We start from the raw sequence: 17,447 nt of genomic DNA, 5'->3' as shown, positions 1-17,447 counted from the left end.
CCGTTAATTAAAGTCTAATTTCGCTACAGTTGGTTGTTCCCTCATTTGATTGGGTTCGATTATACCACAATAAAAACAACGGAAAACAACTATAAATCCAACATTACATTTTGATGTTATATCAAATTCAGTTATACTAATTAGATGATAAATGTTCAAGATTGTACTGCATATTATTGTACTGCAAAACAATCTATCATTTTCATATTTATCCATCAGATTTCAACAGCAAGTTATGTGGTTGTTTTATTGTTTCTTCCTGCAACCTACAGTAAACCTTAAATGTCCAACTACACTTTGCTAAGGATGCTACATATTGGGCATAGCATTGCATCCAAACACATGTCCAGTGGTATTTATTAAACTTCTAAAGGAACTCATGTGTAGATGAGATTATGAATGTGATATTATCACACATTCTGGAAAACATGGCAATGAACCATACAAGATATGTTTTTTTTTACTTCCATTTATAGAGTACAATCCTGATACATTCTAAAATAGAATGTATCTCCTAAAATGAATGTAGTCTTTGATCTGTATGTACTGCAAAGTGCCTGCTGTATAAGTACAAGGAAAGACTGACATTTACAAGCCTACAGACAAAGCAACATGAGACCTCCCACATGACTGTCATGCTGTACAGTACATTGTCATATGAAGCTTACCAATGTTTCACACATGCATCAAACTATTCATATTCCCTTAGACGTACATCATTTACCCATTACGTTTAAAACTATGTCTTGGATAGTGAAAATAATGAGGCATACTTGGAAACATATTTACATAAAAATACATGAATCATGTAATATTGTACATCTAAAAATGTAACCAATGCTGCTTAGTCTGAGACATTGGCAATGTGTGGAGATGATGTCCTAGTGCTTGCCCGACCCACGCGCCCCTCATCAAATATTCATATAGAGGACTTGGTAAGATTCAGTCCATGCAAGGATATTGAATATTCCACGTCAGTCTGGCTTTAGGAGAGAGATCCTCATGTGCTGCTGCAAAACAGCTTATTGAAGACACTGCTGTAAAGCAGCTTTAGGCTTTCTTTTGCAGAAAGAATGAACATCTTCCCTGAGTGACTGTACATTTCACAGTTGTCAACTTTGAGAAACATTCCAAATGCTCTTAATGTACGCAAGGAAAACCTATTTTAGTATTTAGTTTCAAACAGGACAACCTTACATTCGAGAATTCTTTTGAGCTGTGTGGTGCCAGTGCCCACACCTGCACAACATCATTGATTTATTTGACTCTTTCTACCTCAAAAAGTACTAAACCTGATTGTGGAAGCACTTTTCATTCAGCGTCTTGGTTGTCCACTCTCCACCACCCACAAAGCTCATCCACTAAGAGGCCTTCTATGTATGTGTTCATATACGAGGTGAAACTGGGCCATCGTATTGTGTCTCCACTCCTCATTTGAACATCGGCCTTTGAAAAGCCTGCCAGTGCCCTGTCCTGCCTGCACCAAATGTGTGGAGAGGAGATAGTGCATTCTCATGTTATCTGCCACTGGCCCCTTGCCCCTTCAGCCATTTTCTCATTTCACAGATTTGACCAAGAGGTGACCTTGGCTTTTTTAAGAGCTTTTAAGGCAGGTCCAAGAATCCACCTCCTTTTTTGGGGGTCTACCAAATTGATATCGTTTTCTCCTCTGCTCTCCTAAATGACAGTTTCTATCTCAACATTGCAGCATCCAGCAACCTTGCCATTTTATACATAGATTACTTGTGATGATGGCCAGGCAGTGTTATATGAATACACATGTGGTTTATACTATTGTTCTAAAACACAGATGGCTCCAGGAGAATAGCAGCATATGCTTATAACTCAAAACCTGACACAGAGTGTCATTGAGGCACAACAAGAGGAATTATAGAAATATTTTTACACAAGCTAGTACCTTGGAATTATGCAAATGTGGCACACCACGGTAGGACATCATTTACATCCCCGGGTGCATGTGTACAGTAGACCTGTCTGTTTATCTTAGCCATGGGAACTGTGTGCGTTTGCGTACATGTGTCCACATGTCCGGTGTTTTTCCCCTGGAAAGGCACAGGCAGTATCACAGCCCTTCATCTGCAGCCCTTCACAGTGGGCCCCTGGCAAAGTGCTAATCTGGGTCAAAGTGCTAACTGCTGAGAGGAGCCTGGGAGAGGCTCACTCACACATGAATCATTTCTCACGCGTCCCATCCTCATTACACTTGCAACTGATGGAACATCAAAGAGTTTCGTGTTTCCCTCTGACCTTAAAAGGTAAATGCCCAGATAACACTCTGGGAAATGGGCTTGTCTTGCACATCAGCTTTCACATCCCCATAACAGAGACATTTCGAGGGTGCCGCCAGCATGTCCTATCAAACTATGACTGCACTAAAACGGAAGCATATTCTTTCAGCTGTCCATTGCGAAGTGGCAAGTATGTCAATGCCTCTTAAGTGGCAATATATAGGTCCCTTAATAATAAATTCAATTTCTATTCCAAATCCAACATCACAGCCATACAGTTGGAGATCAATTTTCCAGTTATGGCTTTATACCATTAGTGGCTTTAAAGAGGAAAAGGCAACGTTTTTGCTCTATCTTTGGTGAGCTAAAAAGAAATCAAAAGCGAGCAAATATGGGCCTCTCTGAAGAACCTTTTTTCTATCACGTTTCATTCGTGGCCAGAGCCAGGCAATCAGCACAATTGCAGCACAGCCAAAGAAGCAGCATTTTATTTAAAGTGTTTTTAAGCTTGATTGCTCTGAAGCTAGCATCAGTAGGCACAATGTTCAATATTTAATGAGAACCTTTTCCGCTAGCTACACCACCTGTGCTACTGACACTCAGAAAACGGGGCCAGGATGGCATCAGTTTGAAGGGCTTTGTTCGTGCATCCAAAATATTTTCCGACTTGAAACCAAGCATCCACCTAGACGAAGGGAATGGGCATCTAGTTTAAAGCTACCGTTAAAAGCGGCTGAGAAATATGCAGTCTCTTGGAACACGGAAATCCTGTGGCTAGCTCAAGAGTTTGAGCTCTTCTCTTCTGTCCGTCTTGCACAGCATCTCCTTATGGAAGAACAGCTGGAGCCCTCGTCACTGAGAGCTGGTTTCCCTGGGGAGGGTGGGGTACTGGCGGTGGCTGAGGAGGGCCAGCTTGAACAGTGTGCCCAGGGAGAACATGCACTGCACACCCTGCGCTCCCCTCTCCCCCTCCCCCCTCTAGTGTGTGAGCTCTGACTGCTGACAGCAGTGACAGGCCCAGAGTGATAGTGTGTGTATGTGTACATCTGTCTGGATCCCTGGCACCAGCGCCTGGCCTCTGGAGCACTACACAGCTGGTTCCGGTAACCGGTTGACGTTGAACAGATCTGATAATGTGTTGACAGCTAAATGAGTACACAGCTCCACACAGACAGACAGATAGACAAATATGAAGTGGACAATTGGGCAGCCTTGATCATAATACAAGCCTTTAATAATGAGTTGTGTGCTTGCTCAAAACGGGGTCACGCTGTGACCGACCCCCATTGTGATTGGCAGTTGTGATGTCGGATACAGACATGTTGAACACATGAAAATGAGCTTAGTCTCCAATTTAGCTCAGCAATAACACCAATTCCTATAGCGTGATTGTATTATTAATTCCATTAGTCTGTATCTGATAGGATCTTCAAGTCTTTGTAGATCAGATTGTGGCCCGTTGTGTGACAAGCTCTAGAAGAATGCATAATTGGTAAACCGTTTGACCACTTTGAATTCCTAACAAAAAATATTTTTCTAATAAAGGGATTTATTTTTCTGCTCTGTGCCTCAATTTTGTTATCACCAGAAGCCTCTATTTTTTTCTCTTTGTGGAGAGAGAAAATCCATTGAAAGTGGCTGAAGGCCTGACACAAAGCAACTGCGAATCCCTGCAAATCTGCAGGCTTAATTGATTATTTGTGCAGAGCTTTATATCTGTGAGGTGCAGGATACCCAAGGGAAATAATGTAAAACAGATAACAAGATCAAATGTGGGAGAATTGCTTTCTGCTGCCAATTGTATTAATCTTTTTCCCCTCTCTCAGTCACATTGACTTTTCTATCCAGGCTTTTCCATTACAGAATCCTCACCTTATTGTAAAAAGTGTGGCTAAATAGAGAGCTAAAAGTGTTTCCAATTCAAATGAAAAGTGTTGGTTAAGGGCCTATTTTGATTTCAGAATAACTAATCAGGAGACTCAAGGTAGTCTCCAACTTAGACTATCAATTTTTCCAATATTCTACATTCCAAAATGCTCTGCTTGGCACTAAAGTCGTGAATTTATTATTTAAAGTGTACCCAAGCATTCTATTGAATACGTTTTCAATTCACATTCTTTTATTGACATCGTTTTTACACTGCGGAATAACTTAGATGTTTGCTTCTGCATCACTGTGTGTTTGTTGAAATTTGAATTGAATGCTCTCAAAACAAAAGCAAAGAAGAAGCAATTCCTTGGGAGCAAAAGTAGGAGAACATTGTGAAATATGACTCAAATCTGATACAAGATATTTTTCCTTTATTCTTAACATAGTTATTTAAACAAGAACACCTACAGAACACTTGAAGACAGTAATTCCTAGCTATAGCAATCACGCCATTATACATAAAAGGAGGTGTGATTTGTTTTGCGTTTCTGTTCGAGGTTTCTGCTTCATTGGCACATCAGACGGGCTGTAATTGCCTTTCTCTCACTAGGGAGCTCCTTGTTTTTCATTTTAAAGGCTGCTCTCAGTGTCTCTGACTCTGACATTACCAATGGAGAAAGGTGATGGCACCCTGAGAGCAAAACCAATGTCTGGTTGTGTCATGTCATCAATGATGCAAGGTAGCATTCAGGAATAGAGGTTGTCCACAGTGTAAACAGTGCAGTCTTATTTAATAATAAGCATCATATTTTGATTGAAGAGCTACAGTTAAATTGCTACAAGGTATGATAAGTTCCTGTAAAACAAGAATGATCCGGCTCATGGGTTAAGACGCATGAATGTTATGTTGACAGTGAGAGAAGTGAGTTCATCTTAAAACTGTACATCTTGAAACAGGTTAAGTCATTTCTTTATTCCGACCACACAGAGTGAATAACGAGTATTCCCATTGAAAGTCACTGACCCCACTACAGGCCATAAACCTTTACTGGACTCTCTTTCTCTCTCACTCTCTCTCTCTCACTCTGTTTTTTTGGACTATTATACAGTCAGCATCCATCAGCTAATTGTTGTACATCTATGGCAAGAATGGAGCAGATTCACATGGTTGACCTCTTGGCTCATTACACCACTGACACTGTACATTAATTACAGGGTCCGGGCTCAAACTCAGCAATTCAAACAGTGTTCCAACCACTTACAACAAACTTCTCTGTGAAAATTCTATCCAGTATATTCCAGCTGAATGGAGCTGGTTTTAGCACTGACATATTTTATACATGTTGGGATAGTTTATTATGGTAAGTATCGCAAGGTGCACATCTACCCACAATCAGTGATGTCATAAATACAAAGAGCAAGATACTGTTGATGGATACATTAAGTTCCGTTTTAGACTTGTGCACAAAGAGGTATTGACCAGCCTATTTCCAGGTGAAGCGGACCCTGGTGTGGGTGGTCGAAGTGCGTGTGGTTATTGAATCAATCCTTAGAAGTAGTTTGTATTCCATTAAGCATCTCAGGAGGGCTTTGTAGCTTGGCAAAAATTGCCACAATGATGCCTAATTGTTGGTCACGATTGACTAACACTGTCGTTCTGTTTACATGTTCTATTGGCTGGCGCTGATAGATTGCTGTGGCTGTTCTGTTTCCACATGTGGATATGGTGTAGCAGTATAACCGCTACATATTTTGCAAGCCATGTGAGACAATATTTTTTGCTTCTTCCAAGTTATCAGTGAGTTTTGTCAACCTCTACCCTAGAACAAAACACCATATTACATCTCATTAGGAGTGTATTGAAAAGTAATTATGATTCCGGTTGAAGATTAGGGTAAACGAACATCAGTGCATCGTGGCTTTTAATGTGATTTTCAAAGAATCTATTGAAGCTTTAAAAAAAAAAAAGTGAAATGATTAGCTTGCTCTAGCACCAGCTGATAAATGTATGTTGCCCCAAAGCAAGATGATTAACATGCCTGTTTCCATGTGTGTCCCATCCACATCCCAGAGGGAACCTGTTAATCATGAGGCTGGTGTGGAAGTCCATGGACAAAATGAGGTGCTTCAGGAAACGCTCTACCATTCCTTTCCTGGGATTGCTGATCACCTGTCTCCTCTTTCTCAACCTCTACATTGAGGATGGTTACGTAGTGGTGAGCTCTCTTCATATTCTATGTAACAGGACATTCTACATCACCTGTATAATTTTTGTATTTGTTCTGTATGTGTAATTAATGCATCTAGCCAGAGCATTTGGCTTTGTTCTTAATGGGGTCTGTAGGAGAACATACCGTGTTCTTAAGAAATTACAACCTGGGTAAAATCGAAGTACAGGGATCCAGGTTTTACTACATACATTTATACTTGCATTTGTTCTACTACAGTAGGGGTTGAGTACTACTCAACATGGCAGCAAACTTGTTTATATTTATCTTTTGCAAACTGCCCATCTTGACATTCAATACTACACGTCCTCAGGTCATGAGCAATACACCTGCCAAATTCAATGTATTCATATAGTGCCTGGTTCTTGAGGTAATTGAACCACAGACAGACATGCATACACGCACACAGATTCCTGCTTTTATAATTTGATCAAACCATGTTGTCTCTTTAAAAATAGATTGTTCTAAAGGCAGTGTACACATTTTATATTTGGACCCAAGTTTAAATCATGCAGATGGTCTTTGTGTTATTCATGATGCCATCAAAATCTGTATTTGTTATGTAAATGATTAAAATGTTGCAAACATAAGTATCTGGCACTCTCTTTCAAAGTCCATTTGCTTGGCAGTAACAGCAACCTCAAAGTTTAAAGATGTGGGTTGGCTAAGGTACATAAGAGCATGTATTGTTTTGAAATTGTACTACTGTTTTGGAATAAAGTTTCATAACTATTTTTTTCCACTGTTGAATTATTTAAGTAGGAATTTGAAAACTGTTCAAGGAGATTACTTGACTTTGCTGTCTCTTGTCTCTAGTTGTGATGAAACCTTCGGTTGTTCAGAATTCACAATGTGTCTCGTCTATTGTCTTTGTTCTTTGCAGGAAGAGGATAAAAGACAGCTGAGGGAAACATCCGTACATCCACCACACTCAGAGAGCTACGTTCACACCTTGAGAGATCTTACTAATTTCTCTGGGACCATAAACGTCACATATCGTTACTTGGCTGGAAACCCTTTGCCTCGCAAGAGTGAGTTTAGCTTTATAATTGTCTCTTATTTCAGATGGCAAATACAAATTATAGCAGTAACAATTCTTCTAGTATGGCAGTAAAAATAGTATGCCAGATACAGTATAATAGTTTGCATGTTGCTGTATTATCAGCAACCACCATAAATGGCATTTGAAGTGTATCCATAACTCCCTAAAACACAATTCAAGTTGTTTGTCACAATAAGATCTGTATTTATTTTGTACATGGAAAGTCAGATAATTTGGAAGTAGGTTAAGGCTGCAATGGATTGGATTCCAACCACATGCAATGTTTTGATAAAAGACAAGTCATGTTGTCAAAATACAAAATATAACATCTTTGAAATATGTGTGTATGTAACACTATTGTTCAACTTTCCAGCAGCAAGGCTACTAATGCTAACTACAGCAATTAAACATTTGTCAGTGACTGAGGTTGCTCACGACTGATTCAATTTGTTGAAGAAAAAGTCTATCCAAACCACATAATTCTGCTACTTATTACTTAGTAGTTATGGCAGCTATAATAATGTAGTACGAGTGCACCGAGTGAAAATAAAATGCAGCCTATTTGAGGCATAATACTTTCATCTCCACACATACAGGTTCATGTCGATCCGCTAAGGTAAAATTGGTTCCACAGTTAACGTCTCTCCTGCTGGTTTGTGGGTTGAAATAGAGAGAAAAGCATGGTGTTTTGCGCATTGCAGATGTTACCAAATGTAAGACATAATTTTCCATTATAAGCATACTGCATCAGGTGTAATATACTGTAACAGGACAGACAGTAGGCCTACTAAATTTTTGTCTTACATTCTACTATATAGTGTGCAAGTTGACATTGCAGGGTGACTTTGTTTGGCGCTTATTTCACACTAACACATTTCACTAACATCATTTTTGATTATGTTTTGCCCTGTATTTGTACGTGGCTTATTACCTTGGGGAATTTTGTTTCACAAAAAAATCTCCCATTAAAGACCCATATTGTATTTTTATGTGGTTGCTAGTGTAGGTGCATCCCTAATTTTGACTAATTTATATTTTTCTATTACAGAATATCTTACTATTGGGTTGTCATCTGTCAAAAGAAAAAGAGGAAATTATCTAATGGAAACGATCAAATCCATTTTTGATCAGTCCAGTTATGATGAGCTGAAAGAGATTGTGGTTGTTGTCCACCTGGCCGACTTTGACCTTACTTGGTGTGAGAATCTTGTTCAGGAAATCTCCAGGAAGTTTGCTCACCACATCATAGCTGGAAGGCTTCTGGTGATTCATGCACCTAAGGAGTACTACCCACCCCTGGAGGGGCTGAAAAGGAACTATAACGATCCGGAAGACAGGGTCCGTTTCCGCTCCAAACAAAACGTGGACTACGCCTTTCTCCTGAATTTCTGCACCAACCTTTCTCATTTCTACATGATGCTTGAGGACGATGTGCGCTGCTCAAAGAACTTCCTGACAGCCTTGAAGAAAGTGGTCACCTCAAGAGAAGGTTCCTATTGGGTGATGCTGGAGTTCTCCAAGCTTGGCTACATTGGGAAACTCTACCACTCTAAGGACCTGCCACGCTTGGCCCACTTCCTTCTTATGTTCTACCAGGAGATGCCCTGTGACTGGCTTCTCATTCATTTCCGGGGCCTGCTGGCCCAAAAAGACGTTATCCGTTTCAAACCCTCCCTGTTCCAACACATGGGATACTACTCCTCCTATAAGGGGGCAGAGAACAAGTTGAAGGACGATGATTTTGAGGAAGACTCCATTGACATTCCTGACAATCCTCCAGCCAGCCTTCACACAAACATCAATGTATTTGAGAATTATGATGCCACCAAGGCATATAGCAGTGTGGATGAGTACTTTTGGGGAAAGCCTCCTTCGACGGGTGACTTCTTTGTCATAGTGTTTTACAGATCAACCAAAATTAGCAAAATTAAGATCACAACAGGAACAGATGATCGACAGAATGACATCCTTCACCATGGAGCTCTAGAAGTGGGAGAGAAGTTAGTCGGAACTAAGAAAGGGACACAGTGTTCTTCATACATAACATTAGGAGAATTTAAAAATGGCAACATTGAGGTACAAGATGTGGACCACAAGATAGGCTTTGACATTGAGTGTGTGCGAATGGTGGTGACTGCTAGTCAGAAAGAATGGCTTATCATAAGAAGCATAAGCTTGTGGACTACTCAGCCACCAAGTCAATGATGACCGCACAAAAACACAGTATGTCATGTTACACCTGGTTATTTATTGTTTCATGACCATATTTACTTGTCATTGTATTATTCAATCAATTGTTTTTGCACTTGTGCAGTATTTTTACCTGTCTTATTTAGTATTTGTATATAAAAGTCCTACTATAAAATTCCTGAAATCATTAGTCATGACATCATTACATTACATTTTTTAGGACTGTTTAATTGATGAAACAAGTCATACATTTCAATTTACATATCATTCCTGAAACACGGTTTTGAAAATATTTCTGCATAACTCATACTTAGACTTTGACTCACACATAACATTTAACATCAATACAACCTATAGAGAAATCTAGTCATTGGGTCTTCAATGATGTTACTCAACAGAATATCTTTGGAGAACAGTAGCCTTTGGACTATAATTGTAGCATAATTTCAATGTGTTTTGAAACACAAATGCCACTATTTTACCTTTTGTCATTCCTAGCATTACCATTTTGAAATAAAATAAGTATTTTATTACATAATTGACCTCTTTATCATTGTTATGGTGTCTGGCCTGAGCTTACTTTTGAGGGCCAGAAGTGGGCTTTGCCATTTTACTCGCCCTGTATGTTCTGTCAGAAACACTGATAGGTGAAACATGTTCTCCCATCTTCTCTTAGAACAGAGATTGGGTTGCACCTTGAAGAATGGGGTGGACCTAATCGCACCCTCTTCTCCAGCACAGCACAATTTTGCCCAAGTAAATTGGTCTGTGTTTCACTCGCTCTTTTAACACCAGCAAACAACAACCCCCCTGGAGCTAGGATCTCAATTCACTCCTCTCTTATGTGTTTCTTTGTTTCAAACATGTTTTTTTTAACAATGTTTCTCTATGTTACTGTGTAGTACTGTATCAATGCCCATGAATGAAGAAATAGGAAAATATGTGTTTGAACAGTGAAGAAGTATTGCATCTCCGTCTCTCTTTATAAAGTTCCTCAACTTCTTTGCCATGTTAGCGTGTTTAAAAACATGACATTTTCAGCAGACTTGCCTTGGTACTGCATTTGTGTTAACAACATTTCTCAACACCGTTCATCAAGGAGTTTGAACAATCATCTTGTCAGTTCCATTTCCGCACAATTATGTTATCTTATGAGGCAACACTCAGTGACAAATTTGCCTAAATATAACAGCAATCAACTAAACCATTCATGTAAAACAATGCAATAAAGTGATGAATGTTTACAGAATACTGACATTTAAAACGCACAGTGCATTCATGAAATAATTTGTTTCATTGCTGTGACTTACTGGTTTGGGGGTTTTCCCACAAGCCGATCAAGACCTTGGTCATATCTCTGTACAGTACTCAGACACACCCCAGTGTGCCAAACACATTATAATAACAATTCCCACACTCTAAGAAGAGTTGTTTTTTCATCGAGCATTACATATTCTCCATAGAAACCCCCAGAACTCATTCAGAATGTGTCTTTTCATTTTGACCAGGATTTTGGGGACCTGGGTGTGAATCAAGTCATGTGAGAGCATGTATTTTCAATAGATGCTCAGCTGTGCACAATATCACACCATCAATTTCTGATACTCGCCATATTGCCATTAATAAAATGAAGCCCGATTTATGTTACTTAAAACCAGGTTAAGGGGAACATAAAACTGCATACAAATGTTGCTTGCTGAAATGACTTGAGGAGAAATAGTTGTTCAGTCCATCTGAAGAAATCCGTCAAAACTAGCTGAGCACTGCAGAATCATTGATGTTTGAATATTGGCGATAGCAACAAAAGTCTGAATTAAATATTAAGCTGCAAATCAGCATTCTTTGAAAAGTGCTGAAAATTGAAATCTCTTTTGGGACGGAAATTGTTATACACACATGCTAACAACCGTCTGCCCAGCTATTCAGGAAACGATTCAGTTTTCATATATCAATTATAGCAGATACATTCCCACTGTACAATTAACTACTAAACCCATGTGAATGATCAAATACTGCAAAATCATGGGATGTAGACACATTGGTAATTGTTTGTGTGATGTGAACGCTAAATAGGCATTTATGAAACTTTCTTGAAATGAAAGCTAAATACAGGACAACTCTCACTGAGGTGGGATGGTTTAGGTCCAAGCTTACGGATAGGTGGATCAAGCAATCACATTAACTTATGGAGCACATTCACAGTGTTAACCAAAGCCGTGTACAGTTAAATCAGATTAAAAACAAGTTTTGTACATAGAGCACCAAATCCAAAAAGACACACTCTAAACTCTGTACAGTTGACATGAACATAAGGCAGCAGTTGACAGTCATTGCAGCACCGCTGCCTTTATGCATAATCATAGTACAAGGAAACTGATCCCAAGACGGGGTTTATATGTGTCAATACTTCGGGAATACCTGACGCAGAGTGGCCATCATTGGACATCTCACCCACCCAGGGTCCTTAAAGCAAGTGTCTGTAATTTTACCAGGTTTTCAGAATCTTTTGGTAAAGCTGCAGATCACAGATCACAATAATGAAATACAAGTCATTCTGTGGTCCAGTGTAGCTAAAACAAAAGCTTTGGATTGTTGGAAAGTGTTGCTGTCTTCCAATGAAGCATGTGCAATGATGCATGAACATGTTTTCAGTGGTTAAACAAAACCTTTTGTATGTCAGATTCTATAACTTGTTGTTCAGCATCTGCTACAGAAGATGTTTTAGATTTGTTAGTAGATGCCTACAAATACCACTTACAACAAGTGTTATCTTGTGCTGAATATTGTTAAGAGGAGAGAATACTGTATGTTGAGATGTTCTGTGTTGTATTTTCTCCAACATTGTTCGTTCTACGGTATTGTATGTATATTGTAAGATTATATATTTTTTTACATGTATCAAGTCAAATGTTGTATTGTATATATTGTATTTAAAATCAGTCTAGATTAAACTAAATGAATGCCAATTGATGTGAGTGATCTGCATTGCAATTGTCTTATATACAATCGTTATTATAGGTTGATGTACAAGAGAGTAAATATGTAGTAAAACAATGCACTTCATAAACTTACTAATCACATTATTATCTGCTTTAGAACAAGAAAAATGAGTTCAGTCATCACAAAGAAATAAGAAACTAATGAGAAAGAGTAAGATATATAATAGTAAATAAGATGGATGTATACTGTATTTAAATACATATACACATCTCTGGAAAAAATAAGACCACTGCAAAATTATCAGATTCTCTGGTTTTACTACAGTATTTCCACATATTTGTTTCAGTAAAAAAAAAAAATTCTGCTGGACCAGGGTTGAGAAACACTAATGTAGAGTGTAAAAATATATATTCATTTTACACAGCCCATTTTACTAATATGTTGTAATTTAGGAAGAGTTCAGAAATCAGTTCAATCACAGCTTTCATGCGTCTTGGCATGCTCTCCACCAGTCTTTCACATTGCTGTGTGTTGTCTTTATGCCACTCTTGGCACCAAAAATCAAGCGGCTTTGCTTTGTTTAATGGCTTGTGACCGTCCATCTTCCTCTTGATCACATTTCAGAGGTTTTCAATGGGTTCAGGTCTGGACAGTGGGTAGGCCATGACAGGGTCTTGATCTGGTGGTCCTCCATCCACACCTTGATTGACCTGGCTGTGTGGCATGAAGTATTGCCAAGCAGGAACAACCACTCCTTATGTTAAGGAACATTACCAGAGCAGAAGGAAGCTTATTCCAGGTTAACATTGTACTTGGCAAATCATTACCAATCCTCCACCAAATTTCACAGTGGGTTTGACCATTACACAACGTGTTTAGCAAAGCTGAAAATGTGACTCATCAACAGAGAAGATGACCTTACTCCAATCCTCTATGGACCAATCCCTATGCTCTTTCACAAACCTCAGCCTGGTTCTTTGCTTCTCAGTTATTAAAGACTTTTGTCTTGCTTTCCTTGACCTCAGCACGGCTCCTAGGAGCATGTTTGGAGCCTTCCTCGCTGTGCATTTCCCTCCAACTGTCGTTTGTCATTCTTTTTAGAGGTCACTTGATGTCATCCTACAGTTATTTCTGCCCTCTGCCAGTCTATGTTGTCCCCAATGTTTGTTGATTGACCTTGTTCTTATGAACTGCCACTTTTTCCAAACATTTTAAGGATGGATGGAACCTGACCCTCACTGTTTCCCTCTGTCAGTAAAGCCAATATTGAACCCTTATTTTTGAGGTTCTACTAGCACTGTTTTGGTTATCCGGCTGGAATTCAACAGACACTGGAATGGATTGTCTGCCATACGTACATGTAGAGATGCTGATTTGAGAAGAAATTGGGAGTGGTCTCATTTCAGTGCTGTCTATATGTATATAATGTATATGTAGACATATGTATAATCACAAATAAATGTACGGTATACGTTTATGGCAAATCTGCTCCAACTGTGTGCAACAGTGTGACATTTGCAGCTCCTAGAAAATTTTAGCGCAAGTGTGTTTAACTGAGACATCTTGCAGTTGCCAAAAGCAAAACCTTTGCATTATTTGTCTCAATATTCATAAGTTCTCTGCCTTTTTACTGAATAATGAATGTGTGGAGCTGGTGCCTTTGGGGAGAGGGTACTGTTTATACCAATACTTCATCTTCCTGGATTTGGTTTGGCTGTCAAATAGGAGGTCATGCATTACATCATATTTATTTAGGATCTCAGGAGGATGAATAAATGAGAAGTGGGTGAAAAACTGACTAAGTGGATATTTTTGCTGTGGACAGTATAGGCAATAATGTACCTCTCTCCAGCTTTCACCTTTCTTTCCTTGCCTTCCTCTACCTTGAAGTATCTGATCTAACATGATTCAATATGTAAAATGATCGGTGTTTCTTTAAATATGTTGCCAACCCACTTATGTCTGATCAAAGAATATGACTTGACCTATACTTTTTGAATTAGAAAATGCCGTACATTTCAATCAATTCAAGACTATTTTACTGTATGAATAATTTAGTGTGAGAAGAACTAGGTGGGTTCTTAGTCTCAAGTGAAATCATTCAGCCTTTTGCCATTATGGTATGTAAGGCAATAAACATAATTAATAAAATGATTGAAGCAGCATTGAACTCCCCTCCATAGTTACAGAAATTCAAAGACTTCAAAGTGAAGCAGAACCAAAGCAAGGTGAGTTTACAAACCAGTCAGTATATCTTGGAAACCATACCTAATGCACACTCGAGGTGCTGGAATAGTGTGTAAAAACCAATACCCCCTCATATAACAACAACTGCATCAGACAGCAGGGAAGGCATCACCCAATCGATTGCCAGTTTCCATGGTTGCTGGCAAGCACATAGATAGAAGAGCAAACAATCTGGCGACATGGATTTCCTTGTTTTCCCTTCGATCTGTTCCACTGGAGTGCATGCACCTGTGTGATTATTGCACAGGTCATGTTAATTCACTGAACGTATGGAATGGAGAAAGGCATGGGTTGAATTATAAAGGCCACTGGATTGACTTTTAGGGCTCAGCACATTTTAGTTTTAAAACTATGGTAAATTTGGTTGCAAGGCAGTAGATGGCTTTTGATGGTTCCTTTTCATCCTATGTTTCAAGGTACACTTGCCACAGAGACATACAAAACCCCAAAGCAAGATGGATGGATGGGGGGGGCTCAGCCAGAGGGGTTTTGATAAGAGTGGACAGTAAAAATAGGATATACATGGCAACAGAGAAGTGCAGTTAACAAACAAATGAGTAATATGGGCTTTAACATGTGTGCCCAAGGGAGAGTCAAGATGAGGGTAGGGAAACAAGTACAAACAGACGTGGGTGATGAATGGATTGTAATAACCTGGCAAGCTGGTGATTTGCTGCATTCACAAGGTCCTCGGACTATCCCATTTCATGTGTTGGTTCTACTGACTTCGGTGGGTTTGTCTTTGGCGTGTTACATTTACAACGTTTGTAACACACCCGACTTACTAGGCTACTAATTAAAACAGATGGGCAAAGGAGAACATTATAATTATTGATTGTTTCTTTCCTTCAGCTAAATACGAAGGGTATGTGTAAACAGAAATTGGACAATGTGAAAAAATGCACGACAATCACAGCCCTGCTCAAAGTACTCTAACATACATATACTACTGTTGTGAGATAGAACTGCGACTTCACTAACAAATCTCAAGACAATTAGGTCTTTGCGAGGAGTGGAGATAAAAGAAATGAGCTGGAGGCATTGTTGGAGACTGCTACAGTCAGGGAGTGTGTAGTCCCTAAGGCAAAAGAGGCTTTAATCGTTCCCAATTGCTTTGCCTCACAAAGGTGCAAACCCCCACATCTGTCTTTTGGTTGCACCAGCACTCGTGTATTGCCACGGGGGGAAACGGCATAGTGTTTGCTACCTTCCCAGGTCCCCATTTGCCACAACTCTACTTCAAGCGTGCTATACCCCCAGCCACCAGGGAAGACGATGGAGTGATCAAAACAATTACTCAAGTTCTGTTTAGTTCTTGGGAGAGTTCCTTAATCTGTCTGATTCTTCAGCCAAAATGAAACTTGTGCCCTGGGGCCTTTTAGTGGCGCATCAAGCAGCAGCTGTCAAAAAACGCTGAAATCATACCATTCCCCTCAATATGTATAGCTTGTGTCCCTCCCAAGAATATCTAAAACATGTGAAGATACATCAGACACTTTGATGTTTCTGAATTCAAACAACAGTCGATGAAGTGTCCTCAACAAGCAATATATGCTTATGAAACACATTGAGTTGAGAAAAAAAATCGGAATAAACTTTAAAGTTTAATTTACGCTTTAAAATATTACTAAATCATCTTCAAGAGACACACGGCTCACAATTTGTTTAGACCTCACTTAAGTCAAGGCCGCCCTCACAGTAGTACATCAGTGTCTCCTGATTAACTAAAGAGCTTAAAAAAAGATCTTGTGAACGCCCTGGCAGATCAATGAGGCCTCGGCTTTGATGAGACAGAATGAGCTCACCAGAAGATGTAATGGCTTGCGCCCCTCCCCTTCCCGTGCCCACTCTTCATATGTAGCACTTCACTCTCTGACTCCTCTCCGCGGATTAAAAAGGCCTTAATTAAAGATTAATACCGGGGTTCCCTGCATGCAGCGGAAAGATAGCTCGTTTCCCAGGGTATTGCGCTAAAACCGTTGAGCCAGGGCTTGGATTCTGTGCTCTTGGAAACAAAACCGAAAGCCCAGCATGGATGTCCCCCCTGTTGAAGGGCAGGCAATAACACCGACGCCGTTGTCTTCGTCACCTCCATAGCAAGAACAGAGGGAGGACGAATCATTTTAATTATCACAGGCAGGCGAAGAGACTCAATCAGCCAATTTAGGTCCCGCTGCATCGGCTGACTCTCCCCACTCCTCCTTGTTACAATTACAGCTGCTCATCTTCATGGGGCCTGTTTAGAATGTCAGGGCACGCTGGCGGACTGATCTGTCTGCGGGAATGAGCGTTGTCTTAAATGTCTCCCTAGAATTGTGTGTGTGTTTTTTGTTAACTGTTTTGATAGGGCATGTTGCTCTCGTGCATTTACAGCATGACAGCTGCTCTTGTTTAGTGGCACTACTACTACTGAACAACAATGCGGTGCTTTAATCTTGTTTAAACTGATCTTATGCGCCAGGTCCACACAAATCCAGCGCTGCTCTTGTTTCCAGGAATAGAGTTATTAGAATAGAACAACAGTCATGCTTGAGATACGCTCCACAACTGTCTACTTTGGGCCCAGTTTCCCAGACATGGATTAAGCTTAGATGTTGCAGCCAACTTTAATTGTTACTCTAAAAGTAGTCACCAGTCCCTGTCTGACATGTCATACCATCATAGTATGTGAACGTTTTAGTC

General features: G+C 39.7%; 1 protein-coding gene across 5 annotated transcripts in view; it reads left to right on the top strand.

Moving 5' to 3' along the window:
* Window positions 1-12,509, top strand: part of mgat4c (mgat4 family member C) — a 61,974-nt gene extending 49,465 nt beyond the window's left edge. For all 5 annotated transcript variants that reach the window (XM_084673146.1, XM_084673145.1, XM_084673144.1 and 2 more), the window contains 3 exons: window positions 6,190-6,334; window positions 7,230-7,377; window positions 8,437-12,509. In XM_084673146.1, the coding sequence (XP_084529272.1) occupies window positions 6,206-6,334; window positions 7,230-7,377; window positions 8,437-9,593 (1,434 nt within the window). In that variant the 5' untranslated portion in view covers window positions 6,190-6,205 and the 3' untranslated portion in view covers window positions 9,594-12,509. The remainder of the gene's footprint in view (window positions 1-6,189; window positions 6,335-7,229; window positions 7,378-8,436) is intronic.
* The last annotated feature ends 4,938 nt before the right edge of the window (window positions 12,510-17,447 follow it).

Source organism: Hypomesus nipponensis, chromosome 14 (genome assembly GCF_054491055.1).
Source record: "Hypomesus nipponensis isolate SF chromosome 14, ASM5449105v1, whole genome shotgun sequence".
NCBI lineage: Eukaryota > Metazoa > Chordata > Actinopteri > Osmeriformes > Osmeridae > Hypomesus > Hypomesus nipponensis.
The sequence above is the reverse complement of the archived record's forward strand: the minus strand, read 5'-3'. Positions and strand labels throughout refer to the sequence as shown.